The sequence below is a fragment of the Nakaseomyces bracarensis genome, assembly GCF_045282275.1.
Source record: "Nakaseomyces bracarensis strain CBM3 chromosome Unknown Scaff10_0, whole genome shotgun sequence".
Lineage (NCBI taxonomy): Eukaryota > Fungi > Ascomycota > Saccharomycetes > Saccharomycetales > Saccharomycetaceae > Nakaseomyces > Nakaseomyces bracarensis.
The window spans coordinates 436,069-461,767 of NW_027263956.1; the positions used below are offsets into that span (position 1 = coordinate 436,069).

General features: G+C 34.0%; 10 protein-coding genes across 10 annotated transcripts; 4 read left to right on the top strand and 6 right to left on the bottom strand.

Moving 5' to 3' along the window:
* Nucleotides 1-78: 78 nt before the first annotated feature.
* On the top strand, nucleotides 79-462 carry COX13 (cytochrome c oxidase subunit VIa; the record flags this gene model as incomplete). The annotated part of the gene is made up of 1 exon (XM_071052978.1): nucleotides 79-462. One exon carries the CDS (start codon nucleotides 79-81, stop codon nucleotides 460-462), a length of 384 nt encoding a protein of 127 aa, XP_070911228.1.
* Nucleotides 463-1,315: 853 nt separating this feature from the next.
* Nucleotides 1,316-2,812, bottom strand: CDC55 (protein phosphatase 2A regulatory subunit CDC55; the record flags this gene model as incomplete). Its single annotated transcript, XM_071052979.1, has 1 exon — nucleotides 1,316-2,812. The coding sequence occupies one exon, from the start codon at nucleotides 2,810-2,812 to the stop codon at nucleotides 1,316-1,318; it is 1,497 nt and encodes a 498-aa protein (XP_070911229.1).
* Nucleotides 2,813-3,863: 1,051 nt separating this feature from the next.
* On the bottom strand, nucleotides 3,864-4,328 carry COX4 (cytochrome c oxidase subunit IV; the record flags this gene model as incomplete). Its single annotated transcript, XM_071052980.1, has 1 exon — nucleotides 3,864-4,328. One exon carries the CDS (start codon nucleotides 4,326-4,328, stop codon nucleotides 3,864-3,866), a length of 465 nt encoding a protein of 154 aa, XP_070911230.1.
* Nucleotides 4,329-5,561: 1,233 nt separating this feature from the next.
* Nucleotides 5,562-7,457, bottom strand: TPN1 (Tpn1p; the record flags this gene model as incomplete). The annotated part of the gene is made up of 1 exon (XM_071052981.1): nucleotides 5,562-7,457. One exon carries the CDS (start codon nucleotides 7,455-7,457, stop codon nucleotides 5,562-5,564), a length of 1,896 nt encoding a protein of 631 aa, XP_070911231.1.
* Nucleotides 7,458-7,682: 225 nt separating this feature from the next.
* On the top strand, nucleotides 7,683-7,847 carry RNJ42_02817 (uncharacterized protein; the record flags this gene model as incomplete). Its single annotated transcript, XM_071052982.1, has 1 exon — nucleotides 7,683-7,847. The coding sequence occupies one exon, from the start codon at nucleotides 7,683-7,685 to the stop codon at nucleotides 7,845-7,847; it is 165 nt and encodes a 54-aa protein (XP_070911232.1).
* Nucleotides 7,848-8,217: 370 nt separating this feature from the next.
* RNJ42_02818 (putative hydroxyacid dehydrogenase) lies at nucleotides 8,218-9,396 on the bottom strand (the record flags this gene model as incomplete). Its single annotated transcript, XM_071052983.1, has 1 exon — nucleotides 8,218-9,396. One exon carries the CDS (start codon nucleotides 9,394-9,396, stop codon nucleotides 8,218-8,220), a length of 1,179 nt encoding a protein of 392 aa, XP_070911233.1.
* A 653-nt stretch (nucleotides 9,397-10,049) lies between these two features.
* Nucleotides 10,050-11,399, bottom strand: STR3 (cystathionine beta-lyase STR3; the record flags this gene model as incomplete). The annotated part of the gene is made up of 1 exon (XM_071052984.1): nucleotides 10,050-11,399. One exon carries the CDS (start codon nucleotides 11,397-11,399, stop codon nucleotides 10,050-10,052), a length of 1,350 nt encoding a protein of 449 aa, XP_070911234.1.
* Nucleotides 11,400-19,723: 8,324 nt separating this feature from the next.
* Nucleotides 19,724-20,578, top strand: RNJ42_02820 (C2H2-type zinc finger protein; the record flags this gene model as incomplete). The annotated part of the gene is made up of 1 exon (XM_071052985.1): nucleotides 19,724-20,578. The coding sequence occupies one exon, from the start codon at nucleotides 19,724-19,726 to the stop codon at nucleotides 20,576-20,578; it is 855 nt and encodes a 284-aa protein (XP_070911235.1).
* A 2,180-nt stretch (nucleotides 20,579-22,758) lies between these two features.
* Nucleotides 22,759-23,361, bottom strand: MND1 (Mnd1p; the record flags this gene model as incomplete). The annotated part of the gene is made up of 1 exon (XM_071052986.1): nucleotides 22,759-23,361. One exon carries the CDS (start codon nucleotides 23,359-23,361, stop codon nucleotides 22,759-22,761), a length of 603 nt encoding a protein of 200 aa, XP_070911236.1.
* Nucleotides 23,362-24,279: 918 nt separating this feature from the next.
* GTS1 (Gts1p) lies at nucleotides 24,280-25,680 on the top strand (the record flags this gene model as incomplete). The annotated part of the gene is made up of 1 exon (XM_071052987.1): nucleotides 24,280-25,680. The coding sequence occupies one exon, from the start codon at nucleotides 24,280-24,282 to the stop codon at nucleotides 25,678-25,680; it is 1,401 nt and encodes a 466-aa protein (XP_070911237.1).
* Nucleotides 25,681-25,699: the final 19 nt, after the last annotated feature.

The following is a 25,699-nucleotide window of genomic DNA, read 5'->3' on the forward strand; positions in this document are numbered from 1 at the left end:
ATTTAATATTTATTTTATTTAATCACTAACATCAAATAATAGTAATACTGAAGAAAAATAATAAAAATAATTAATAAAATGTTTAGACAAGCAGTAAGAAGATACGCCAGTTTACCTCCACATGCTATGAAGCCAGCTTTTGGTAAGCCCAATGAGGCCGCTGCCAAGGCTTTCAAGCAATCTCTAGAGGCTACTGAGAAGCATGCTGTTGGTACCACTAACCTATGGGTCAAGATTTCCTTGTTTGTTGCTGTTCCAGCCATTGCTTTGACTGCTGTGAATACTTACTTTGTTGAGAAGGAGCATGCTAACCACAGACAACATTTGAAGCACGTTCCAGATAGTGAATGGCCTCTAGACTACGAGTTTATGAACATCAGAAGTAAGCCTTTCTTCTGGGGTGACGGTGACAAGACTTTGTGGTGGAACCCAGTTGTCAACAGACATATCTCCAGAGATTAAAAAGAACAATAAAAATTTACAATACTTCTACCATTTATTTCTATTAAAGAAGAAAACAAAACAAAGCAAAAAAACAACTAATTCATATTATTACGGTACCTATTTTTTCTATGTTTAATTTGGATACTAATATCCATATTATGCTTACCTCATATATATCTTTTTTATATAATTTATTCTTAATTGATATTCAATGATTATTCTTGATTGTTATTTAGTTATCGTTACCTAGTTTACACTTAAATACAAATTTGAAGGAGGTTGATTAGATGATTCTATTTCTTTATATTATGAGTAAAATTCGAAAACTTAATGAGAGTAAAAGTAAAGAAAAAAATATATATATTATTTAAGTATACTTTTAAGTGTACTTCGTTTTGGGATGATGGGCTCCTACACCTATTTTATATTGCAGGAGGAAGAAAAATAACAGAATGTAGTTGACTATGAAGGACTAGAGTAATGAATTTAAGGGAAAAGTTAAAAAAAAAAAATAATAATATATGAAAGATCATAAGAATATTATACTGAAACAATATAATAATAACAATAAACTCATTAGAACGACATCATAACTCGTTATAACATTATTGATGCAATGAAAAAAAGAAGAAATAACTAAAAATGTTCTAACCATTGTGTGGTATAAAAAAAAATAACTTTTAGTCAGCAATTTTAAAATGTTTGTCATCTTTTTATTTTATAACAACTATTTCATTTATTTCTTCCTCTTTTCTTTTAGTCCCTACTTTTCCCCTGAATTTAGAAACAAATGCCCTCTGAATTCCCACTGAGATAGAGCATCATTCCTGAATGTAAGCTAATAATTAAGGAAGAACAAAATATTGTAGGATTATAATGCAGAAAAGATAAATAGATTGTTCGTAGCAGCAATAGCGATACTGTTTTCTCTTGGATGCCAAGAGAAATGCAATATGCTTTTCTTGAAGTCAATATCGTCATCCCAATCTTTATTCTTAACAGCAGCTGATGAATTCATGGCTCCAAATCTCTTATTTCTGAAGGCGGACTTGTCTGCTTGCAAAACAATCTCATCAACATTACTATCATTACTACCGCTTTCTCTTGTCTTGTTATCACCAAATGCCCTCTTATTAGCACTAGAGCTCTTATTTATCCTTTGGGTGTTGAATAATCTATTCTCATCTTTGTCAGTGTCTTCTGAGCTTGTGTTACCCTTATTACTTTCAGCAACTGACTCATCATATTCTTTTACTACATTTGGATAAATCATGAAATTGTTATTGTATGAACCCGTCATAACACTGGAACTATCGCCACTAAAGCAGACTTCAAACTTATCAAATATAGCATCATTTTCATATGTATCACTCAACCTGTCCTTCAGTTGCTCATGTATGTTTATTGTTTTGATAGGCTTGGAATCCATATTGATATCCCATATTTTAACAGTTAAGTAGTCTCTCGATGCTATATAACGACCATTCGGACTGAATTTAATATCAGATATCGAAGATGTAATTTCGGTAAAGAAGTTGTGATTCATAGGATCTAAGTATTCCTCGTATACTTTAGTCTTATTATCACATAGGGCATTCTGTCTCATATCACATAATTTAATTGTACCTTTGGAACTTGAGTACATGAATAAGTTGCAATGCTGTGGGTGAAACTCAGCGCTAGTAATCACCTCAGTAAGTTCTTCCATGTTCGCAGGTTTTATATCCACGACATTGAAACTTTGGTCTGGTATATCCAGGTTCCACAAGTTAATTCTCAGATCATCCGCACTGATGAAAGTTTCCTGGTCTGAATTTGGAGATATAGAATTTATATGGTAAGTATGCGCGTTACTGTAGATACGTTTTGGTGCCGCAGCAATGATTTTGTCGTGCTGAGACAGCTGTGGAAGTTTCAAGCTCTGCAACGACAAAATACTGTTAGCAGCCCCAGCTCCGGAACGCCGTCTCACGTTCTCCGACAAATTATTAGAGGAAACCAGCTTGATATTCTTTTCGTAAACCTTCCATAATTTGATTGTCTTATCATTGGTACTCAATAAAAAGTGTGACTTGTTCATAGGTCTCAACCACTTGATCTGATTTATTTTCTCCTCAATCTCCAGAGACTTCAAATAATCAAATTCAGCATCGTGACTCTGGAACTCAGTCAAAAATTTATACTCACAATGTTTCTTATCATTTCCACGCTCAAACAACACTACTCGACCACCACGATCACCAGTTGCCAGAAAATCCCCAGTATGATCGAACTCAACTGCTGTAATAATATCAGCCTCAGTAACCACTATATCCGCCTTATCCCCAAAACATTGACTAAACTTAAAATCAAAGTTGTCTTGAGCCATTGTACAGTTTAAGTTTCTAGTCTCTTGTTTCCTTTCAGTTATCTTAATTTCACTCTAGTGTTTTTTTTTCCTTTTCTTCTTCCTGTTATATTGTAGTTATATATTCCTTCTTTTCAACTACTCTCAAAAAAAGGAAGTAGCTTTCTTCTTATATTATATGTAATACAATCAATGTAATCTCAGTATTCTATTAATTGAATTGATATCTTATAAAATATACACTCTCCACCAACTCTATTTTTGTTTCTCTATTCTCTTCCCCCCCTCACCCTTCAATTTATGTAAATTTTTTTTCCCTTCTCTCTCTCTCTCTCTCACATTAAGAACATCCTTTAAATTTTTTTTTTAAGGGCCGTTTCTTCATTTTTTCCTTTTTTTTTTTTTGTTTTTTCGCTCTCTCGCTGTGTCTTATTCGAAGATGTACTGTTACACGACAACACGTGGAGCGAAAATAACGAAAAACCTACATAGAACAACTGTTACCCGGAATTAAGGGGCGGTTCATCGAAAAAGGGGAGTATTATATGTTTACCTGGAGTACTATTATACGAAGATACCATGTGACATAGTCACATGGTATCTTCGTATATAATGGTAATGTTCATGTAATTTATTCATAGAGAGCATCATCAATTAAAAGTTGTTAATATATTCTAATTTGATAATATTGCTATTTGTTAGGATTGTTTCTTTAGAAACGTTATATATATAGAATAGGAATAATGAAGATATAGAAAAAAGAATAAATTATACTAAAAAATGTTCTAATAGAGATAAGAAAAAAAATAAAATAAATAAAAAAAAAAATAAAAAAAATAAGAATGTGAATGTAATAATGTGAGAAAGAAGGGAATTATCACGATATTTGTGTTAGATGCTTCTTTGAAGGCAATTATTAATTCTCAAGTTATTTGTTTGTCACTTTTTTGTTTTCATTAAAGAACAAATCATTGTCAAAGCTTCTTATTTTTTTTTGTTTTTCTTTCTTTTGGTTTTAATTGATTACCTTGGCTTGTTTTTAAAATTATATATATATATTGTTTGGGGGGGTTTAATGGTGATCATGTTCATTTGGAACACCAACTGGGTTCAACTTGTACACGGAACCACACTCCCAACATCTGGCAACTTGGTTGACGGTTGGTTTCAACCACATGATAGTGTGAGAGCCAGCTGGAGAACCTGTACAACCGACGTAACGGTAGTCATCGTAGGAGTCAACAACAATTGGGTCCTTCATAGTACCCTTTCTAGAGGCATCTAGAGGCTTGGTGTCAAAGACTTCAATACCTTCTAGCTTACCCAACAATTCTAATCTTGCCAAACCAGTAGCTTGTTCTAGTTCAGTTGGAATCTCACCTTCTTTACCACCTGGACCAATCAGAGACTCTGGACCATCGACTTCTGCTAGAGATGAAGAGGTCTTCACCACAGGCTTACTGTTCAACAACACACGGCTAGTCCAAAGAGATCTAGTAACTGGTCTGTATGCAACTCTCAAACTATTACGCAACATTTGTGATATTATATTTTAATGTAATTTCCTGATTTGTTTATTATCTTATATTTTTCTTCGAGAAAAGATACAAAATACTTTAATATTTAATGTATATTTTTTTTTTTGTTTTCAATTGTTCTTTCCTTTTAATTCCGAGGATTTAGTAGAAATAATAGCCTTTTTCTTACTTTTTTTATCGGTTGGTTTTCTCTTTAACCAGTATATATGCCCTTTCTTTATGTTATTTAAACAATAAATAATTAAATGAATACAATGGAAGTAAAAAAAATATTATAAATAAAGAAATATTAATTATATATTTGGTAAAAAAGACCAATATTTTTTTCTCTCTTTCCCGTTTATTCAAAAAAAAACTACAAACTGCCAATCAGAAGAGAAATGCATTGTTTAGAAAGGACATAACGCAAATAAATACCTGCATGCTGATTGGAAAAAAACAACGAAGTACTCAGTTGGGATTTGATGATTAAAAAAGAACGATAGAAACTAATACCTAGAATTCAAATGCAAGAGTGCGAGAGGTGTTATTAGTTGATATGTGAGAGTTCTCACTCAGCACAGAGAAACGCTCACATAATGTAAAATCTTCAATAGAAATCAAAAAAATAAATTTAACAGCTGGGGATTGGTTGGCTCTTAACCTAACAGAAGCCCCGTAGGATAAAATAAGAGACACAGTAACTGATGCCCTTAGCGTATTTCACTCCCCCGGCTTTGTCGGTCTTCTTACAGTGCCCCCCTACAGAAGGGGGAAAGTAGGGGCCTATCTCTAGGGCTTCTTTTACTCTCCCTCCCTCATCCTCATTAAGGGAACTCTTTATCGGTGTGATAATATTTGATTGGTTGTACATCAGGTGACAAATACTATTGGACGAGGTAATCATATGATCATATGATCATATATTAATTACGAAACATGCATGTGACTTTGGCGCGCTTTATTATTCGAAGGATAAAGTTACATATCTAAAAGAGAAAACTGGATAGCTAATAATAATAATAACAATAATAAAAAATGTTTTATAAAATTTAATAGGGAGAATATAATATAAATTGGAATAAAAAAAAAATTAATTAAACCCAGAAAAAGTAGATAGAAAGAAATAAAAGAAAAACAACCAAAAATCTGAAGTGATGTGTAAGTACTGACAATAAAAATAAACTGCATATTTTTATAGTCCTTTTTTTATAAGTTTAACGTAATAAAACAGTAAAAAAATCAATAATAAATTATCTTCCGAAGCGTTTTAGTTCCCAGTATCTTAACCATGGATATACAATACCTGAGAATCCCATACTGAGCCACATGGCAATATCACCACCATTTTCTCCGAATTTCCTAGCAACTGGACCAATCCAATAGGTTTGAGCCATACCAACTACAACACCGGCAACACCACATAAAAATGCTAGCGTCGCAGCTATACCGTGCGTTAATACATCTGGATCATTCCATTTATCCCAGTTGTATCTGTGTTTAGTATGGATATGTTTACGTTTCAATTGATGAATATTTGTAGCGTGCTCGCGCTTTTTCATCTCTTCTCTTAGAGACAGTGCCTGTTTAGACAGCTTACCTTTAAACCTCAACTTATAGTCATTCGTTTGATCACTGTTCTGCTCAGTGGTGCTACTGATTACGTTTACGGAGTCGGATGATACATTTTGCGAACTAACAGGTGTGTTCCCTTCTAGAAATTCTGGGAACTCCTTTGTGTATAGATGTAAGAAGTACCTTCTAAAGATTACATTCTCTTCGAATAAAAGTATGAAATACATACTAATCCAATAACCAATCATTGGCAAGAAATTACCCAAGATAGTACTGAAATGGTTACGACCAACAAGAGCACAAACCAAATAGATTATGGTGATAATGATACACCAGAACCAACGAGGAATCTTGGCAGCCCAGACAGCGAACAATTGGACACCAAAAGCAGCTGAATAAGTGTTAATGATATTATTAGAAATCAAACTTAACAATAAGACAACCACCAAAAATTTACCGAATCCATTCCAACGTTCAAAACCAGCCCATAAAAGACCACCTAAACCATGCTTGTCATATTCATCACCATAAGGTTGGTAACTCTTAGCAATTGCTGCCAAGAGCAGACCCAATACACCCACGAATGTTGTGGGGATCAAAGTACCGGCTAGTGTCAACAAGAAAACTTGATACTGAGGCGTATCCTCCGGGAACAATATATAGTAGTCAGAAGTAAGACCACCCCATGTAGAAGTAATACTGTAACACAATGAGAAAAAACTAATCCAGTTACCTTTCAATGTCTTTGATGGGATTTCTGTAGGTTGGTATTCGTTAATCAAATAGTCTTTGTTACCGGAGCAGATATATAGCAATAAGAAAGTAGTCAGGACAGGTACACTAATATAAGTTTCGATCCTCAAAACTTGCTTAATACCAAAAATTGCCACAACGAACGCACATACAGTAACAACTACAACACCAACCCAAAGCGGCACCCTACCATGTGAAATAGCAGCCAACATTTCACCACCAACCACGGCATTGGTAACAGACCAACCCATAACACCAATAACTGAGGCAAGCGCTACCAACTTCACAGACCACCAACCGAATAGATATCTTGCTGTTACCATCTGTCTGCACCCAGACTGGGGTCCCATAATTGAACAATATGACGCTATGAGACATCCAAGCGTCACTGAGATCATTGAGGAAGTCAATGCTTCATGGAAACTCAATTCAAACAAAAGCGGGCCCAGAATAAACGAAGATAAGGATGACAACCCTCCGGTAGCACTTAACCATAACCCAGCTACATGCAAGAACTGCTTTTTAGTACCACGCTGGTCAGGTGGAATTCTTTCAATTCCTGATGTCTCAACCCCAAAACTATCCAATTTGTCAGAGAACCATAACAAACGAGCAAAACCACGTTGAAATATATTCTGATCCCCATTAGTATCAAATATTTTGTGCTTCTTCTTCTTGTCCTCATTATCTACAACTCCTTTCTCAAGCTCATAATCACTATATTCAACCGATTTCATCTCAACCTGCTCAACATTTGTAGTAATACCCTTCTCATCCTTAGAGAGATCTATCTCATCCTTAGTAGAACCTTGCCGTAGCATTGTTTCTTCTTCTTCTTATTATTATTTTCGTTTTTTTATTTTTTTGTTCAACGTTATATTTGTGTAGTGTTTAGAATATAGTTATATATATTTCCTTTTTTTTTTTAAGTACAAATATTACACTTCCACTCCTCACTTTATATAGTTTTATTTTATGTTCAAGGCTTACCTTCTTTTAACATCAATTGGCCTATCCTAACAATGCATAATCCTAAAACCAAATAAATGATAAGCGCCCAGTACTCCGTCCCATCTGCGTTCCTTACGCAACTTCTTTCAAATTTTTTTTTTTTCTTTCAGTTTTTTGTCATTTTTCGTCAGTTTCTTTGTAACTCAGAATTGCTCATCGCTCTCCCCTTCGCTTTTCTCAGTCTTTCTCAGGCACCCTAAGAATAAAGCAAGATATGTACGACACAACAAGTGGAAATGAAAATTGTGAGTCTTCCGTGCGAGTTTTGTCTACCTTTACTTCTCCAACACGCTGAAAATACGAGAGAAGTCAAAAAAAAACTGATACAAGAGTCAGAACTAGAATAAGAAAAAAACTGTGGTGTACATGTGGAAAAGAAGTCAATTAGACTAGCCCTCCATAAGGCACGTTGATAACGTGGGATAAACGGGAAAAATATTTAGAGATACAAAAAGAAAGAGTCATGGTATAACGTGATCATTCGTATGGCATTATATATGTACTATATAATGAGTGTAAATAATATAAAATGATAGTCTCTGTTTTTGTTTTTGTTTTTATTTTAATTTCTTACAGCACTCTACATGGGCTATTTGAGGTGTCTTGGCCGGTGGTTGCTTTGATAATGTTGGTTAGAGCTAGTTCACAGCTCTGGGTGAACACTTGTCTTGTAGCGCTTCCCATGTGAGGCGTGATTGTAGTATTGTGGTGTGATCTAGTCAGTAATGCGTCTACTATTGGTTCCTTAGGGAAGACGTCTACTGCTAGATGTCTAATCTTGTTTTCCTTGAGTAATGTGTCTATGTATTCCATATCTAGGATGAAACCGCGACCTAGATTGACAATAATGAGGTCATGTTCCTGGCAGTGGGACAAGAACTCCCGGTTGATCAGTCCCTTAGTTTCAGGAGTTCCTGGCAGAGCGATTATTATAGCATGAAACTGAGATAGGGTGGGGTACAACGATTCTGGATCCATAGGATGGTAATGCCAGTCTGGGTGGTCTCGGATCAAATCCTCATCACGGGTCCTCTTGCTATAATGAATCTCCATACCTAAACCATGTTGTAGTTTGTAAGCAATCTTGGTGCCTATGCTGCCAAAGCCTAGGATAAGTACTTTTTTCCCTCTAGGTGACTCAGTGTACAAAGGTACAAGCGAGCCATTCTTTGTCTGTATGTCCCCCAACTCATGCCCAAAAGCGAATTTCCCTGGTCTATGTGCGGCAAGTTGTCTTGCCTCAACAGTATGACCAGTGTCCCTAAGAAGCTTTTGCTGGTAAGAGAACTTTCTGAATCCCTCCAGCACATGCCACAGGGCAGAGTCAGCAACGTCATTTCCGACTTCACCCAATTGGAAGTCTTCTATGTAATGGGAGATGTCATCGTCCTCAACATCATCCTGGTAGTTGAACAGTTGAATACCATGATCCTTTAACGCTTCCAAATCAAGAGCATTTACTCCTCTAGAAGACAATGTAATACATTTCAAGGTGTCCAATGGGAAATCCTCGTGCTCGATAATTTCCCTTGTTAATCCATGTATAGTATGAAATGCTGGATAGCCACCATATATTGCTACAATGTTGTTATGCTTATTTTCATGCAAGAATTTCATGAATTGATCTTTGTCCCCCAATATGTGATACAACAAATTGTATTTACCCTTGATGTACGGTGATTTCTCAATCAAGTTTGAAGGCTGGTTTGGTGCCGCAATAAATAAGATACTAGGCAATGTATTAGTCATTATAGAGATTGGCTTCTTTTTTTTTTCTAACCAGTGTTTTTATTTGTTTCCGTATTTTCGTTATATTGTTCTTGCGTTTGTTTGGGTTATGTTTTGTAAATAATTCAATTAACGCAAAACAATACTTCTTATGTAGTTGAGTCCTTTCTAATCTTATTTTGACTTCTTAGACGCAAGGCTCCACACTTCTCAAATCCACAGGTGTCTGAGATTATGGGTAGCAATGTAGTTCATTAGCCATTCGTTCCGATTTTCTTTTGTTGCTACAAACGTCAAGCCGTTCCCCATCAATCAAGGTAATGTTTTTTTTCATTAAAAAAAAAAGAAAAACTGAGTTCCTTAGAAACACCTATAGTAATATATTAATGATTGTACCGAGAGCTCTTTGTAGTAATTTTTAGGTTAACATTGCTCTATGATGCGATCAGCTTCTCAATGGGCAAGAAGCTATGCGGCAACCATTGAATACACAGTCATTACTTCAAATTATCCAATTAAAAATTAGTCCTAGAAGATAATAATAATATTAAGGTAAAAAGTAAAGAATGTCAGAATTAATAATTTCTTAGGTCACTAAATACAAATAAATATATTTTAATTTCTCAAACAGAGATCCTGCACTACCCATTAAATGAGGTGTTTTTTTTTGTTATTCATAATTTTGAAGCCCTTTTCACACGAATGTTCTGATCAATGTAACTCTGGTAAGTGTAAAACTGGTTGTAAACATTTTTGTTCTCTAATTCATTGTAAATGATATGCTGTCCTACATGACCATTTATATTATTCACAAGGTATTTGATACCATTAGATTCCTTAACTGTAATAACTTTAGATTCCACAAAAGCGTTTAGCAGGTCCTGTTGTAGCTCTTCTACGTTTTCAATTCCACAACATAACCGTATTAGATCTTCTGGGAATTGCCTTTCTTTACGCAGTTCAGGGTCAATAGAGGCATGCGACATCAAACAAGGCATTGAGATTAGTGAGTTAACACAACCAAAGGATACAGTGACATTCCATATCTTTAGTTTTTTGGATGCAACAATTTTCTTTGAAAGTGATATGGAGCCTGTTTGGAGACTTATTACCGCACCGGGACCCTTATTAAAGCTTCGGTGCAGATCATAATCTGGATGTGATTTAAGGCCAATAAATCTTGTCTTCATCTCGTCGTTTCCGTTGTGTGTCTTAAATCCACAACTATCCTGAAGCCAGTTACTAATAGCCATAGCATTTAATTGTTGTTTATGAAGGCGTACTGGTAATGTCTTTAGGCCTCTGATAAGAAGCCATGAATCCATTGGGTTCAGTCCAGCTCCTGTCGAGTTTATTAGGAAATAAATCCTCTCAGCAAGTTTTGCGTTTTTGGCAACAATGACCCCGGCCATAATATCGTGATGTCCGTTTAAATATTTGGTGGCAGACTCATAGACCACATCGGCTCCAAACTTCAAAGGATTACAGTTTAATCCACTCATCATGGTATTATCTATCACCACCAAAGTATTAGGCGAATATTGCTTTATGAATTTGATTAAGTCCGGTATATCAATAATTTTACACAGAGGATTCGTTGGTGATTCCAATATTATTATATCCACTATAGTCTGATTAACGGTAACAAGTTCTCTAAATATCTTTTTAAAATTCTCTGTCTGTGATAGATCGAAATGCATAGTATCTATGGCAATTCTCATCAAGTTCAAGAGCCTTTGGGTACCACCGTACAGATCATCGCCCGCAATAATGCAGTGATTTTTGGTCTCAGAAGGTAAGAAAGATCTCAGCACTACATCAAGTGCAGTCATACCGCTAGACACAGCAAAAACGTACTCTGAATTGATATTGTCATACAATTTTGCGACTTGTTCCTGTAGTTTCGTCCTAGTAGGATTACCAGACCTAGTATAGTCATACTTGTTGTCATCACCTTCCAAATCTACTTTAAATGTCGTGGAAAGGTAAAGTGGTGTCACAGAAGCACCATAATGTTGTGACATATTATTTTTTTTATAATTTTTTCAAAATTTCCCTTTGTGTATATAGGCACAATTCCTGCTATCAAATAGTTTATTATCCTTTGCTCCCACAAGAAATAAAAATTTTTAAGAGTGGTAGTCACAAATGAATACAAACTTTTATATACTATAAATATTAGAACTGATAAAGTAACAGTTGTGTGTTTCTGATTCAAATTATATTTGACTCACCATTTTACACACTTTTTATTTTTATCAGCAACTCATCACCCAAATGATAAATTTTCTTCAAATATTATCTTCTTCCAATTTGATGTTTTTTTTCTACTCATCACAATTTTATTGGATCTATTTCTTTCTTTTTGGTTTTAGGGGTACCCTTCAAAATTGTTCTTCAGATATTTTGCAAAAAGAGAGATTAAAGTTTAAAGTAAAAGCTCAGAATGCTAGCTGGGGCAAGATAAAAATATGACTCTTTTAACTTTTATCCTCTAATATTTAGCCCATTTGCCGGGTAATTCTGACTCAAGTCCGGGTATTTGAAGTTGCGCGGGGGAGCCTGTGGAGGTGGGAGAACGATAGATGTGGTGTTTGTGTGCGGGTGTTTGTCTAGGAGTGTGGGAGTTCATGCTGAGGGCTTAAAAAAAGTGTGTATTCTCCTACGTATATTTTGCTGTTTTCCCACACTAAAAGCATGAGAGAGATCTGCTTACGAACTGGTTAACTCACTCCACACTTTTGATTGTCAACATGCGAGATAAACTGGCAGGATCACGTGCATATTGTAGCCAAAAACAGATAATCCAAAAATACTTTCAGTAATGAGTCTTCAATCTTGAAATCAAAAAGAGGGCTAGAGTTTGCTTTTTAATTAGTCAAGACTGTTTTAAATGTGGTGTATTACTTGAAAAAACATGTTATTATAACAAAGACATGTTATCATCAATCTTAGTAAAAAAAAAAATATGTACACAAAATGCTTACTCATATTATGGACTATTACTATACATTGAACTGTTTTAATATAATGAGCCATTACAATAGCAATCTGTTACAAATATGGTGAGTCGTTACAATATGGTGAACCGTTACAATATGGTGAAAGTAGATAAACAAGGTACCGGAAATTCTCCATACTATGGTAAATTTTCAATTAACAGATTTCACTTGTTAGTACGATTAATCATAAAGGAAAGCACAGATAATCATCCTCCTTGCACTAAGGGAACATCATCTGACTATCCATCTCTCTTGTTCCTGTGTTTTTAATGGGGTTGCTATATGTCCTTCTTTTAATCCCGGTATGTTTGTAGTAAAATCGGTGAGATAATAAGTATGGGTAAACGATGTCGGGGGAATGATGAAGATCAGCAGATACTAGGACAAACTAAACCAAAAAAAGAGGGGAAGTTAAAAATAAGTCCATCAGGATATTTACATCACATGATGATTTACGTCGTGTGATGAGCACGACTCAAAAGTCACATGATGAGATCAAGTGATGAAGAGTTTTTCTTAAGGTCAAAGCACTACCAAGGTAAAATATAGTTACAAAACATATAAGGTTTTTCAGGGCATATTACCATTATCCCGTCTGATTATAAAAGAATGAAAACTGAATATGTATCATATGATATAGTCTTGTATAGTGTTATTGTTAACGTGTCTTTAAAACACATCTAATTAACCATGCAGTACTATTCTAAGAAACAAAACAAAAAATAGCAAGAGGGCCGAATATAGCAGTTTATCATGATACGAAGGGGGTTAACGTACAGACTTTTAAAATCTGTTCTCAAGAGTGTAGTCAAACTTTGCTATTATTGAATAGAGAAGTTTTTTAAACTATATGATCTCACCACTTTTACCTTTCAAAATATCAAGGTTTAACAATAGTAAAAAGCATAAATGATAAAGGCAGGAAATAATAACCTTTAAACAGTTTAATACCAGCCTTTTTCATTTTTGGATGTGCTATACTATTTTTATTCGTAGTGTTTGTTAAAGTCGATGTTTTTCTTTTTTATTGCGTTATTGACAAAAAGAAAAAACACAACCTTAATAATGTCAAGACAAAGGTAAGTAAGAAAAAGTTCGTTAAAAGTCAAAATAATTACATGGTAACTTTTATATACCAGGAGATGAAGGACCCTTAAAATAATATTAGTTTTATGTTCTTCATTCCTCTCCTCTTCTTCTTCTCCTCACTCAGGGTCAAACGTCTTTTATTGTCCTTAATTCAAAAATGACGGGAGACAATCTTACATTCATAGAAAGGACTAGTCAATGTATTAAGTCTAGAACCAATAAAAAATCTGCTAAATAGCATATACTTTTGATGTATGTTGGGATCAGATTTAATATATTCAGTATGGAAATTGATCATAATATTGAAAGCTTGAAAAACTTGAAACATATTCAACAAAAAGGCATAACAAATATAGAAGCCCTACTTAATGTTTATGGATAGACACTTTACTTAATCACATAAATTTTTTCTTATCTAGTTCTATGCTTAATATTTTCTTTTGTCTGAATTTATCGGATCCTCTCCTGCGCTTGTTTCTTTAGATCATATGTGACTTCTCTGGTACATTTGAATAAAGCCAGCAGCAAGTTTTTTTGCCCTCCCGCACTAATAAGCAGGGGCACATACTCAAGCGCCTTTTCTCTTCTGCTCGGTGACTTTAGCGTGGAAAAAAAATCAAAATCTCCGTTTGTCTATCAAAGTGATTTTGTCCGGACAAGAGACATTGTAGATCTCAAAGTCCTAATTCTGGACAATCATTTTTATTCGCTACATTTGAAATTTAACTTTTTTTTGTACTAGTACATATCCTAAACTTTTAACAATCGAGAAACTAACTCAAACAATCCCCTACAACTTCAGTAACAATCCATGGAGAAATGTTTAAGTTGTGTAATGTTCTAAAATGGTCTTATTCTTGCTTTTGGCTTCACTATAAACAAACATAATACTGAAGAAACGAAGAATATACATGGAGAGTAAATGAAAACCAAGCAGTTCCCGAATAACGATCTCCTCTACATGTACCCTTTACCAAACCTATCCCTTACCAGTCTATTTTTAAATTGTTTAAAGTTTAGTTCAGCTTACCTGGGTATTTTGTTATGTTAATAAGGGGAACTATTCATCTTGTTCCTACTCCCAGACTACACCCTAAATGGCGTTAGCCTGAAATGATATGTTTAGTTCTCTTGTAGTGGTCAGAAAGTTAAGGTAAGTATGCAACACCGAAATCAGGTGTTCTAACGAATTGTCTTGTACACTCATTTACTTTGTTAAGCTTTTTGGTGTAAATACTCTACAGAGAGTAAAGTTCTATAGTGCTAAAATTGTTGACTTTCAGCTTCGGATCTTATTTCTAAGGCCGTAGTCCTTTAAAACGCAAGTTCTAAGTATTTTAGAGACCTTTAATTAAGAAAAATAGACAAATATAGTACAATATATTTGTTCCGAGTGGCAAGGGATATACCGGCAAACAAAGTGTTAATCATTTCTGCGTTATGTTAATACGTCATTTCGGAAAAACTACATGCATAAATCAATAAAGGAAAAAAAAATGAATAATAGAAATGATTCGCGTAATAATGATCTCCAAAAAGGAAATATATTTAACTGCTATAATAAAGCTCACAAAAGTTGTTCCCCGAGTGGATTTTGCGCGTACCGTTACAGTCCTCGGGAGCGGATGAATAAGTATTTCTCACAGCCACACTCATTCGCAAGGGAAGGGTCGCACTTTCCGGGACATGAAACATTCCTATAAACTATATCAGATTTTTACGCTCCCCCCCCCTCTCCCCAAAATGGGTAGCTATGATTGTTATAAGTACAATCGCCTTACAAGAAAGAATGTATCCTACAAGCATATGATTTACTTGTTGTTATTTTTAGCTTTCATTATTTTAGTAGAAAACATTAGCTCTTTTCGAACTGGACTCCCCATTTTTTTTTTTTTTTATCTGTCTTATTAAGAAATCGAGCCTTTTTCTCAATATGACAAACTTCTCACATCGTTGTCCTTTCTTTTTTTTATCATAAAAAGCATATGTCCTATGAATACATTTCGCATTTTTTTAAGAAGCTTTCTTTACTGTGCCAAAACAAAAACACTTCCACTAATCTTTTTAAGAATTAAACTTTTTTTTTTCTTTTTCATTGTTCTTTCGGATAAAATTCCCACTTTATTTTTAGCGATACCAGGGCCGACATTATCCATCAACCCTGAACAGATAGAAGAATACAAAAGATAATAAAAATAACACGACTTTATGTATTTATGGGTAAATCCATAAACATTCTTTACTACTTTCTTTGGCTTATTGGTAATGATCAGTAATAAGATGATGACATTATGACAAAATGTGCTTTTAGTAGAACCACTTTAACGATTTGAGAATCAGAACCACAGCTGCAGGTCTAATAAAGGTACATCATAATTGAATTAGTGAAGTTAATGGCATTCTGTTGAGTGGCGTAAATGGGACCCTTAAAGCCAAAGTGAATTCACGAGATGTTGATATTACATCTAATTCATAAACAACGGTCAAAACAAATCCTACCCACTTTCAAAAGGATTCGATCCTATTACACCATTACGTACATTCTAAGCCCTCAAAATTCGAAACACTAAAAACAGTAGTGAATAAGTAATAAAACTCTACACTCACGATTCTCTTCTTTTTAATACTTTATATCAGCAAAAAGTTCTTGAGAGAATAAATGTTTCTATCTTACTTTTACAATGACGGCATAATATTCTCAGCCTTGTTATTTATCAAAATGTATGAAAATCCAACATCAATCAATAATATCGATAAGTTAAAATCGAACCTTCCATTTTTCGAAGCTTCGAATATTCCATAGTTCTAGCCTTCCATCGAGTTAAACTTATCATAACTTTCTGCCCTCTCCCTTCCTCCCCCCACAATAATCCCGCACTAAAGGATTAAGACAAAATACACTTGCAGGTCCCTTCCACACATTAAAACTACTGAAATATATTTCCCTGCATGAGATTTGTGGAGTATTGCGTATCATCTGGCCTTGCCTTTGGAGGAATTATATATCCAAGTCATAAATACTATATAACAGTTAGTACGTAATCCCTGCGCCTCCATTCTCAGACACCCCCCTTGACAAGCAAAGAACAAAAATAGGACAAAACCTCACGTGTTCGATCAAAGTTGCGTGGGTATTGAATTTGTTGGCAAGACTTCTAAATTCAGAAACGGGGGTAAAAACACGAACATCAGAATACTATAGCGGATCTCAATGACTTACTACAGAAAATATGAGGTCTGTTAGAAAATGGTGTAGATGGTGAACCCTATCGGGGTTATAATCGAAAAAGCAAAAAAATCTTCTACGATAGGTTTATGATAATTATTATAGTACCGTCAAATGCATAATCCCGACAAATGCATACCACCGACGACCTAGAATCACGACTACCCAGTTTTGAAACAAGCTCCAGAAACTAGACAGAGGTGCAGGGAGATATGTGTCTAGAAGGGATCTTTCACTTCTAAACCATCAAAATTAAAATGTAAACTAAACTTTCTATTCAGACAATGCCAATTAGAACAGAGTACCTAGAATATGTCGTAGGATTACTTACAAAATATTTACTAAAGTAGTAATTCATCCAATATTTTAGTTTTATCGATATTGAGAAAAGAACAAGAATGGTTCCACACTTTCTCTGTTATTTTGTTTTCTATTTTCCTTCTTGAGTCCTTCATGCGCAAAAGTCCAAAAAATTTTCGATAAACCAGGAAAATTACACACGATAATTTGTATATTTATGAGATTTTTCTACCTTATACCATATAAAGTAATCAAAAAAAAAAAACCAAACAAATACGTATATCTAGAGAAAAAATCCGTACAATAAATATTAAGGCTAGAACATTGATCATTAGGTAAGATTTATAAATGACGGCTTTCCGACTTTCCATCGGCCGGGAAAACATTCAGAAAAAAAAGATTTTTTTCTCTTAAAAAACCAACAGAAAGCCAGCATGAAAGTGGAAGTTGACTCTCAGTAGAAATTTCTCTGAACATTTTTACTTACGAAGTCTCTCTTTCGTAAAACGTGAATGGAAATGTGCGGATAGAGGAGACATCTAGGGAGGGTGAAAAGAAAACATTGGAGCGTGTGGAGCCCAAATGCAAAACAAAGAAAGTTGTGTGGTATAGGTCCTATTTCTAAATTAGGTCAAAGAACGTATCCCATCGGGATGCGGAAGTTAGGTTATTTTGGAATCGTTCTCAAAACGAAACTCCAGTTTTTATTACACTATCACATGCGATTAGATAGTGTGTTAAATATATATCGGTTTTCAAAAAAGTATATATTCTTTTCTTTTTCTATATCGTAAAAAAGCCCAGGTTTAGTGAGTCCAAGCGGATAAGCCGTACGAACAAAGCTCAAAGAAATAAAAATTTTTTTTCTAAGCAAACAAACAAAATAAATCGTAAACTCATTTGACCACGTAATTTTGAACCATGCACTAAGAAAACCATACACAAAGTACCCATAATCCCTTAAAAAAAGTGTGTCGGAAAAGAAAAAAAAAGAAAGTGCTCAATTTGTTGACGCCTGAATGATGTCACCAGAATTATTAGCACACCACACATATATTGATCGGGATGCGGATTTACACATTTCTGCCTTTCTCTCTCTCTCTCTCTCTCTATATCTCGATCTCATTCCTCCAACTTTTCTATTCTTTATTTTTTGCCGTAGTATTTCCACGCAGAGTTAACTAAATTACAATAAACTTACCAACTTCATGAATAAGAACAAAAAAGAGTAGCCTAGGTAATATTCTGTGTAGCATTGCCTTTTCTTCTTTTCTTTTATTTTTTTCTTTTATTTCTTGGAGATATATGCATAGAACCATTTTTTTTATTTCCCATTCTATTCTATGTGAGCGTCTAGAATTCTATGTTTTTTTTCCCATTTGTTTTTCTCTGCTTTCCCCTACTTCTTCGAAGACTTCTTAATCTGATATTTTATACGCCACTTTCTATACGAGAAACATATAGAAGATCCTCTTTTTTTTTGTTCTATCAATCTTCTTTGTAATAAGCTGATGTTCAGAGAATGCCTGTGCAAATCCATACTATCAGTTCAGAAATTAACGTACCTGTTTTTCTTTATATGATATGATAATCCCCATTCTATCCCTTCTGTTTATGTTTAAAGAACAGAAGAAAGAAAAACAGCACCTGTTCGAAAAAAATATCCACTACACACCTGTGCCCAGCACACATGTTGAATAAAACAAAAAAAAGACACCTTCCTTATGTTTTTCTTATTTTGTTTTTGGGTTTGTCATCTTTCTTTGCTGTGCTCGATACGCATATTTGTCTTAAAGTTTTTTTTATTCTTTTAAATTTTATTTTTAAAGAAGGACAAAAAAATACGCACATAACAGAGTTTTTCGATAGGAATAAGCAAATCCCGAAAAATGTCCTCCGTTCGGAACATTACGAGGAAAGACAAAAGTGGTTTTTTTTTTCTTTTCATGCTCTATTGTGGGTACAGAAAAATAGGTACCACGTAGGACAAATACCTAAATTAAGAAGACCACACACAATAATATTATAGAGAAAGTCGAAAAAAACAACAGAACCAAAAAAAAAAAAATTTAGATAGAGATATGGTAGACATACAAGTTTCCTTCAATACACACATATCCAGTGGGAAAGGAATGTTGAAGAGGACATGGTAATATTTAGACACAATATTATTAATGTTGAGAGAACTTATGACAAAGAGCCAAAAAAAGAAAAAGACTTTATATTTGGAGCATGATGATCATCTTAACTAACAAAGAGAGTTAAGGACTTACAGGAAAGGGAAGAGAAAACATAACAAAATAAATTATTATTGAAAGAAAGAAAAAAAAAAATTATATAAAAAGATAAGTTTGGATTTGAAAAAAAAAAATTTAAAATCTACAAGATCCAAACTTAATTAATTTCACATAATTGTTTTTTGATTGGTATTAATTTTGTAATAAAAATACATCAGGGTATTATTTTTTCTTATAGATTAATTTAAGATAAAAATAATTCGTAAAGGAAACATACAAACAAAAAAAAAAAAAATTAAGGGTAGGCCTTTTTTCAATTTGATAAGAATAATATATATATATTTTTTCTTAATTCCTAATTCAATATAAAAAGGGAAAGGAAGAAAGAAAAAAAGTTATAAAAACTAACATTGACACAAAAATAACTGAATTTTTAATTCTTCCCAAGCAAAGCAACAAAATTTTACACAGCAAAAAAAATAAATATTATAGCAATGGAATTTGATTTACAAAATATACTACTCGATCAATTTTTGGATGTCTCCAATCCTGTGGTAGACTTGAAATTGAATAAGGATGAAAAAGATTTGGTATCTTCTCCTCCATCTTTCACAGTGGATAACTTGGATCTATCATCGCTGAACTTTGATATGTCCTCTAACAATACAACTACATCCAATACGACTGTTGCCACACCTAATGAAATAAGTAATAACATGCCTACGGAAGGCATTTTTGACCTTAACTTTGATTTTGGTAATAGTAATGTCGCTAGCAATATTGCTCCAAGAGAAGAAGAAGAGACTACCTCTCCTTTGACTATGCATAACCATAACGATTGCTGCGCTAAGGCAGAAGATCTAGACTTAAACAACCTTCTGAATTTGAACATAGATATGTTCTTATCAGCTTCTTCTCCTGCTTCATCAACTACGCCTTCCATGTCTATGACTTCCACTAGAAACGGTTCATTGGCTGCCACACCTCTATCTAATCTTTCTAAGAAGAGATCGAAATCCCTAACGACCACACAATTGAACAGAACCTCCTCAGTTTCTATACCAAAGATCAGAGGCCGTAAACCTTCATTGCACTATGATGACGCCAAGGTTTTTAAATGCGAGATGTGCGAAAGAAGGTTTAAGAGACAAGAGCATCTGAAAAGACACGTCAGTTCACTACACATGGGCGAAAGGCCTTATAGCTGTGAAATCTGTCTAAAGTCTTTCAGCAGAAGCGATAACCTAAGCCAGCATAAAAGAACTCATAGTAACGTTAAAGGGGTAAATGCTCCAAAACGTAATTCTTCTACAACGTTGAGCTCTAGAAGTGTTTCTTCTCGCTTATGAACACTAGTCTAGATATTCATTTATCTTTTCATTTTTCTCCGAGACTCGTTAATAAAGATTACATTTCAGAAAATGTTATAAAAGAAAACACAAGAGCGATCTAAGGCACGGCTTAGTGTAACTTTATCCTATTTTTTTATTCCGAAAATTTACTTCTTATTCCTACTATTATTGGTTTACCATAATTTTTATTTTAATTTTTTTTTGCAACATTTTTTGCTTAGGATTTTTTTATCTTCAATAATTTGGAAGGTAAAGGATTCTACTGCCTTAATTTTTTTTATCATCAAATTTACGTGTTTTTTTTATGTTATCGGGCTATTTTTTATTATTCACATAATATCTTATTACCTTTTTTCTTTACAACTAAGAAACTAATTCCCGTTGCTTAATTCTGGCATTCAGGTCTTACCATTTGGTTTTAAAGGGAAGAGAGAACTGGTGGTGATCGCTGGTTGACGACACCTTAACCATTGCAATTCAATTTCTTTGATCTTCAAAACTTTTTATTTTGTTATTTTTTTTTTTTTTTGAAAAACTCGAGAATAGTACATTTACTCGGGGAGTATGACCAATAGTTTTACGCTATACTCGATATAAAAAAAAAAAAATAATATTTTTTTTTTTAATAATTTTTTTTTATTTTTATTTTTTTGATAATGGGATCTGATGTATCCGATTATATCAGACTACTAAGAGATTTATTTACTTGTCTCTATTTGCTTTTTTATTATAGAAATAGAGCCTGGAGTCTCATTTGCACTTAGCCAATACCTTTTACTAGCAGTAATAAGGTTCTTTTAATAAATTAATTCTATCAAATATACAAACTTCATAAACCCGGTTTTTATTTTTTTATGTTATAATATTTATTTTTATTCCATCTTATAACGGATAGTTTGAGGGTCATGGAAATAAAATGAGGGACATTAAAACTACAGGAACACCTATGTGGTTTTTCATACTAAAAGAAATTCCACAGGCTCACCTAAATAATTTTTCATGTATTCTTCTATGTTTTTTTTACTATTTGCGATACATTTTTTTTATGTATTCTTTTATTTTTTTTTTATTTGCGATACATATTTTTTAATATTGTAACTTTTTAGTGTTTCTTCTTACAATCGTATAAGTCATTAAACATTACTGGATAGAGGAGACAATAACATGTAAGGATTTAAGTCTTCAAAATAACCTAGAAAATAAAGCAACAAAGAATAGAAAATAGAAAGATCCATATGTCGGTCAAAATAAAAGGTTACAGGTAATAGTACATAAAAACGTAATCTTGTCAAACTTTTGCCCTATCCAATTTTTAAAATGTCCTATTTCTTCTGGGACAAATATTCATCACTTTCTTCAGTAAAAATATACTTATCGCTCGCTACACTCACATTTTTTAGCATAAAAGGAGGGAAAAAAACTAATTATCTGCGAGAGCAATATAAAAGAAGAAATATGTCAAAATTTCCAGGGACAAAATTAGTGAATGGTAACTTTATTTTGGCTGCTTAGCAAAGAATTTTTTAAGCTGTACAAAGTCAAAAAAAACAACAACAAAAAAAAACTAGCAAACTGGATTTTTTTTATATGGAAAAACATGTCCTGCATATTTTCACTTGGATATCATGATTTAGTTAAAAAAACCCTATTATTTACGTGCGATACTGCCTTCAGTGTATTCTTATCTGCAAATTGTTTTCTGTGAATTCCATTTTTTATGTTCTATTTTGTATAATTTGGCTCTTTTCTACCTCAAGGATGGTTTTCATTGTAAGTATTCTTTTTCTTTTTTTACAGCTTAAGTGAGAACGAAAACAAATCTTCACCCTCATATTTTGACAGTTTATTACTGAGTGTAACGATATTGATATCATCACTACGTAATAAGTTTTTCCTTACCCCCTTCTCATTTATGCTTATGAACGTGGTCTAGAATTAGCTTACATACCATCTTGTGAGCATAGTACTGGATCAACAAGGCTTTCCTTTAATTCAAATAAAATAGATAAAATTCTTATGATTCGTTTTCTATTCAATAGTAAGTAGAAGCATGCACCCAAAACCAATAGCAAATTTAACACGCGAGTCTAAATCAGTATACGTGGAGTACCTACAAGTAGGAAAAAAGCTAATATAATGCTATCCAAATTGAGTGGTTATGCAATCCACCAAACTCTCTATATTTCGCATGTTTCTAATTCAAACGTTTTAAAGTTGTATTCCTCGAACTCTCTAGGAATATCAAGCTCGTCTTTAATGGCAGAGATGTCTATACCACAGCGTTTAGCCAAGTAACTTAGTAAGATTTCGATATTATCAGTAATAACTTCCAAGTTATGGATTTGATTACCTAAATTAGTTTGTTCACCACAAATCCTAGCTTGATCCCACATCATTTCTTCTACTGCAGTAAAATCTTTCATGGTACTCGTGATATTTTTTTTTAGGGTATCTAATTCCTGAAGAAGCGTGTCTCGTTGATATTTAATCCCTCCTGATGAGAACATGGGACATTTTTCGCTTTTGTTTTGGTGATTAATATCAGTCTCCAATGCCTTAATCTCCTCTTTAATGTCCGCAATTTTAACTCGTAGTGTACAGACTGCTTCATATAGCTTCATGATAACTTGGTTTTTGAAACACCAGTATATATTTATCTGCCCACACTTCTCCAGAGATATGACATTGTCTTCTTCAATCATAGCAATAATGATCTCCTTGACTGTCATAGCAGACACTCCTGGACAACGTTTGGGTATTAGTTTTTCAAGCTCCTTCATACTATAAAAAGTAAAGTCGTGCTGGAAAAATTTGAGAATTGAAGCTTTCTTTTGTTCTAGGGTTATTATTTGTCTTCTTGGTGGCTTTTATGATCAGAAGTATTTTTATTTTATCCATCTCTTTGAGTTCGAATTTTGCAATAGTAATTAGACGCCTTAACTCTTGTCCAATATTTCAGATTTCAAAGGATTAAGTGCATTCTACTATTTTATTGTATAAAGGAATAAAAAAAAAAAAGTTAAAATTATGTTAGTATCACATTATATTTCTCTGTGTGTAAGTGCTTTTGCAATCAATAGGCGGACATTACGTACCATGAGTGATTAGTCGCAGCGAAATATTTATTTGAGGTATCTCCAAGTATTTTCACTTATAACTCATATACATAAACATCAAACAGAGACTAATATAACTTGTAACAAGAAACTCAAACCCTATTTTGGACAAGATATCCATATTTTGAGTACACTTTTAAACTCTATCATAGATGTAATAATAATATCACTAACTACGTAAAATCAAATGACTTGAAATAAAGAAGATATATAATTAGCCGGGTAACAAAATATTGAGTAAAATTCAATTATACAATGGGTGGGAGGTCCAAGTGAAAAAAAAAAAATAAGGGGAACTACGAACTACATTAGCTTATAAAAGATGTAAATCCATCTACTGATGTTGGGAGCTTTTCATATGAAGTTTTCATTAGTTCAATATAGGGTATTAAAGTATTTTTGTAAAATTTTACGATAAATACTACCTCCTATTGAGTAATTTGTGTTGTACTAGTTAGATTCGAATAAGAAGTGAAATAATAAATATTATTTTTCGTAATAGTTTCACAATCGCTTACATAAAAAGCCATTTAGTCTGGATATTTATTCACTTTGAAATATTTATAAAAGGATTGGAAAAAAATGAGAGTGAAAAGAGCATCTTCCCGTGCGACATTTGATAGTGGAGTTGATGAAGAGTTGAAGGACATCCTCAACAGACCTGAAAATGGTAATAGGTGTGGAGAATGTGGTAATCTTGTTCCAACCTGGTGTTCCACTAACTTAGGTATATTCTTATGTGGCCGTTGTGCCTCTGTTCATAGAAAGATCCTAGGAACGAACGCGGACGACGAAAGTGGTATCTTTTCGAACGTGAAATCTCTGTCTATGGAAAGATGGACGAGCGAAGAAGTAGACTCCGTAATTTCGCTCGGAGGTAACAAAGGGAATCAGAGAAAATGGAATCCACATAATGAACCATTTGTATTTGATGGAGATGAAGACAAGAGCGCTGTTGAGACGTTTATCAGGAACAAGTACATTATAGGGAAATTTAGAGACGACGAAGTTATGCCTTCTGATTTTGGTTCTTATAGAAGTGGAGGAAGGAGAAGAGCCAACTCTAGGTATGATGACGACGATGAATATGATGACTATGGAATGCCAAGGAACCGCAGCAGAAGTCGTAGTTTAGGCAACCGTAGCAGGGCCTCATCTTTCTATAGAAGTGGATCTTCTTCTCATTTGTCCAAATATGACCGTGCTCATCAAAAATTTGGAAGAGAGTTAAGAGAGCTAAGGGACAGAGGATATACAAATGAAGACGATAACATTGATGCTCTGACGTACAGTCATGGTGATGTTTACGGTGCTATTGACTATCTTAAAAGGCGTGACGATAATTTGTCCAGAGGCTCTAGTAGGGCAACTGGTCAAAGTTCAGCACCAACATCAAAAGTCGATATGTCGCACACATCTACAACAAGTAACCCGCCACTACCCACTAGAAAACCGCAGGGCCCCAAACCTGCTGTATTTGACGGCACAAATGTAATACAGCCTGGCTTGAATGAACCGAAACCAGCAGTTTTTGATGGTACTGTACAACAGTATTATGATCCAGCTACTGGTATGGTATATGTAGATCAGCAGCAATACATGATGGCTATGCAGCAACAACAACTACAGCAACAACAACTACAGCAGCAACAACTACAACAAGCACAAATGGTACAGCAAATGCAACCTCAAGTACAATATGGAGTTGCACCAGTGCAACCACTCTCTACCGGCGTAATGCCACAGGGTATGATGCCACAGGGTACAATGCAACAAGGTATAATGCCTTCCTCAGGGACAGGAATTGCCCAGTACCCACAAATGCAGCAAGGTTACCAACAACAGATAGACAAAAATTCCATCATGAACCTTTATAATAGACCTGATCAATACACTACACCCGTGGAAATAACACCAAACCACCCACAGTACCAACAAATCATGCAACAACAATACCAAAATCAAAATCAATTTGGTTTATAATATACACATTTTTTTTAGA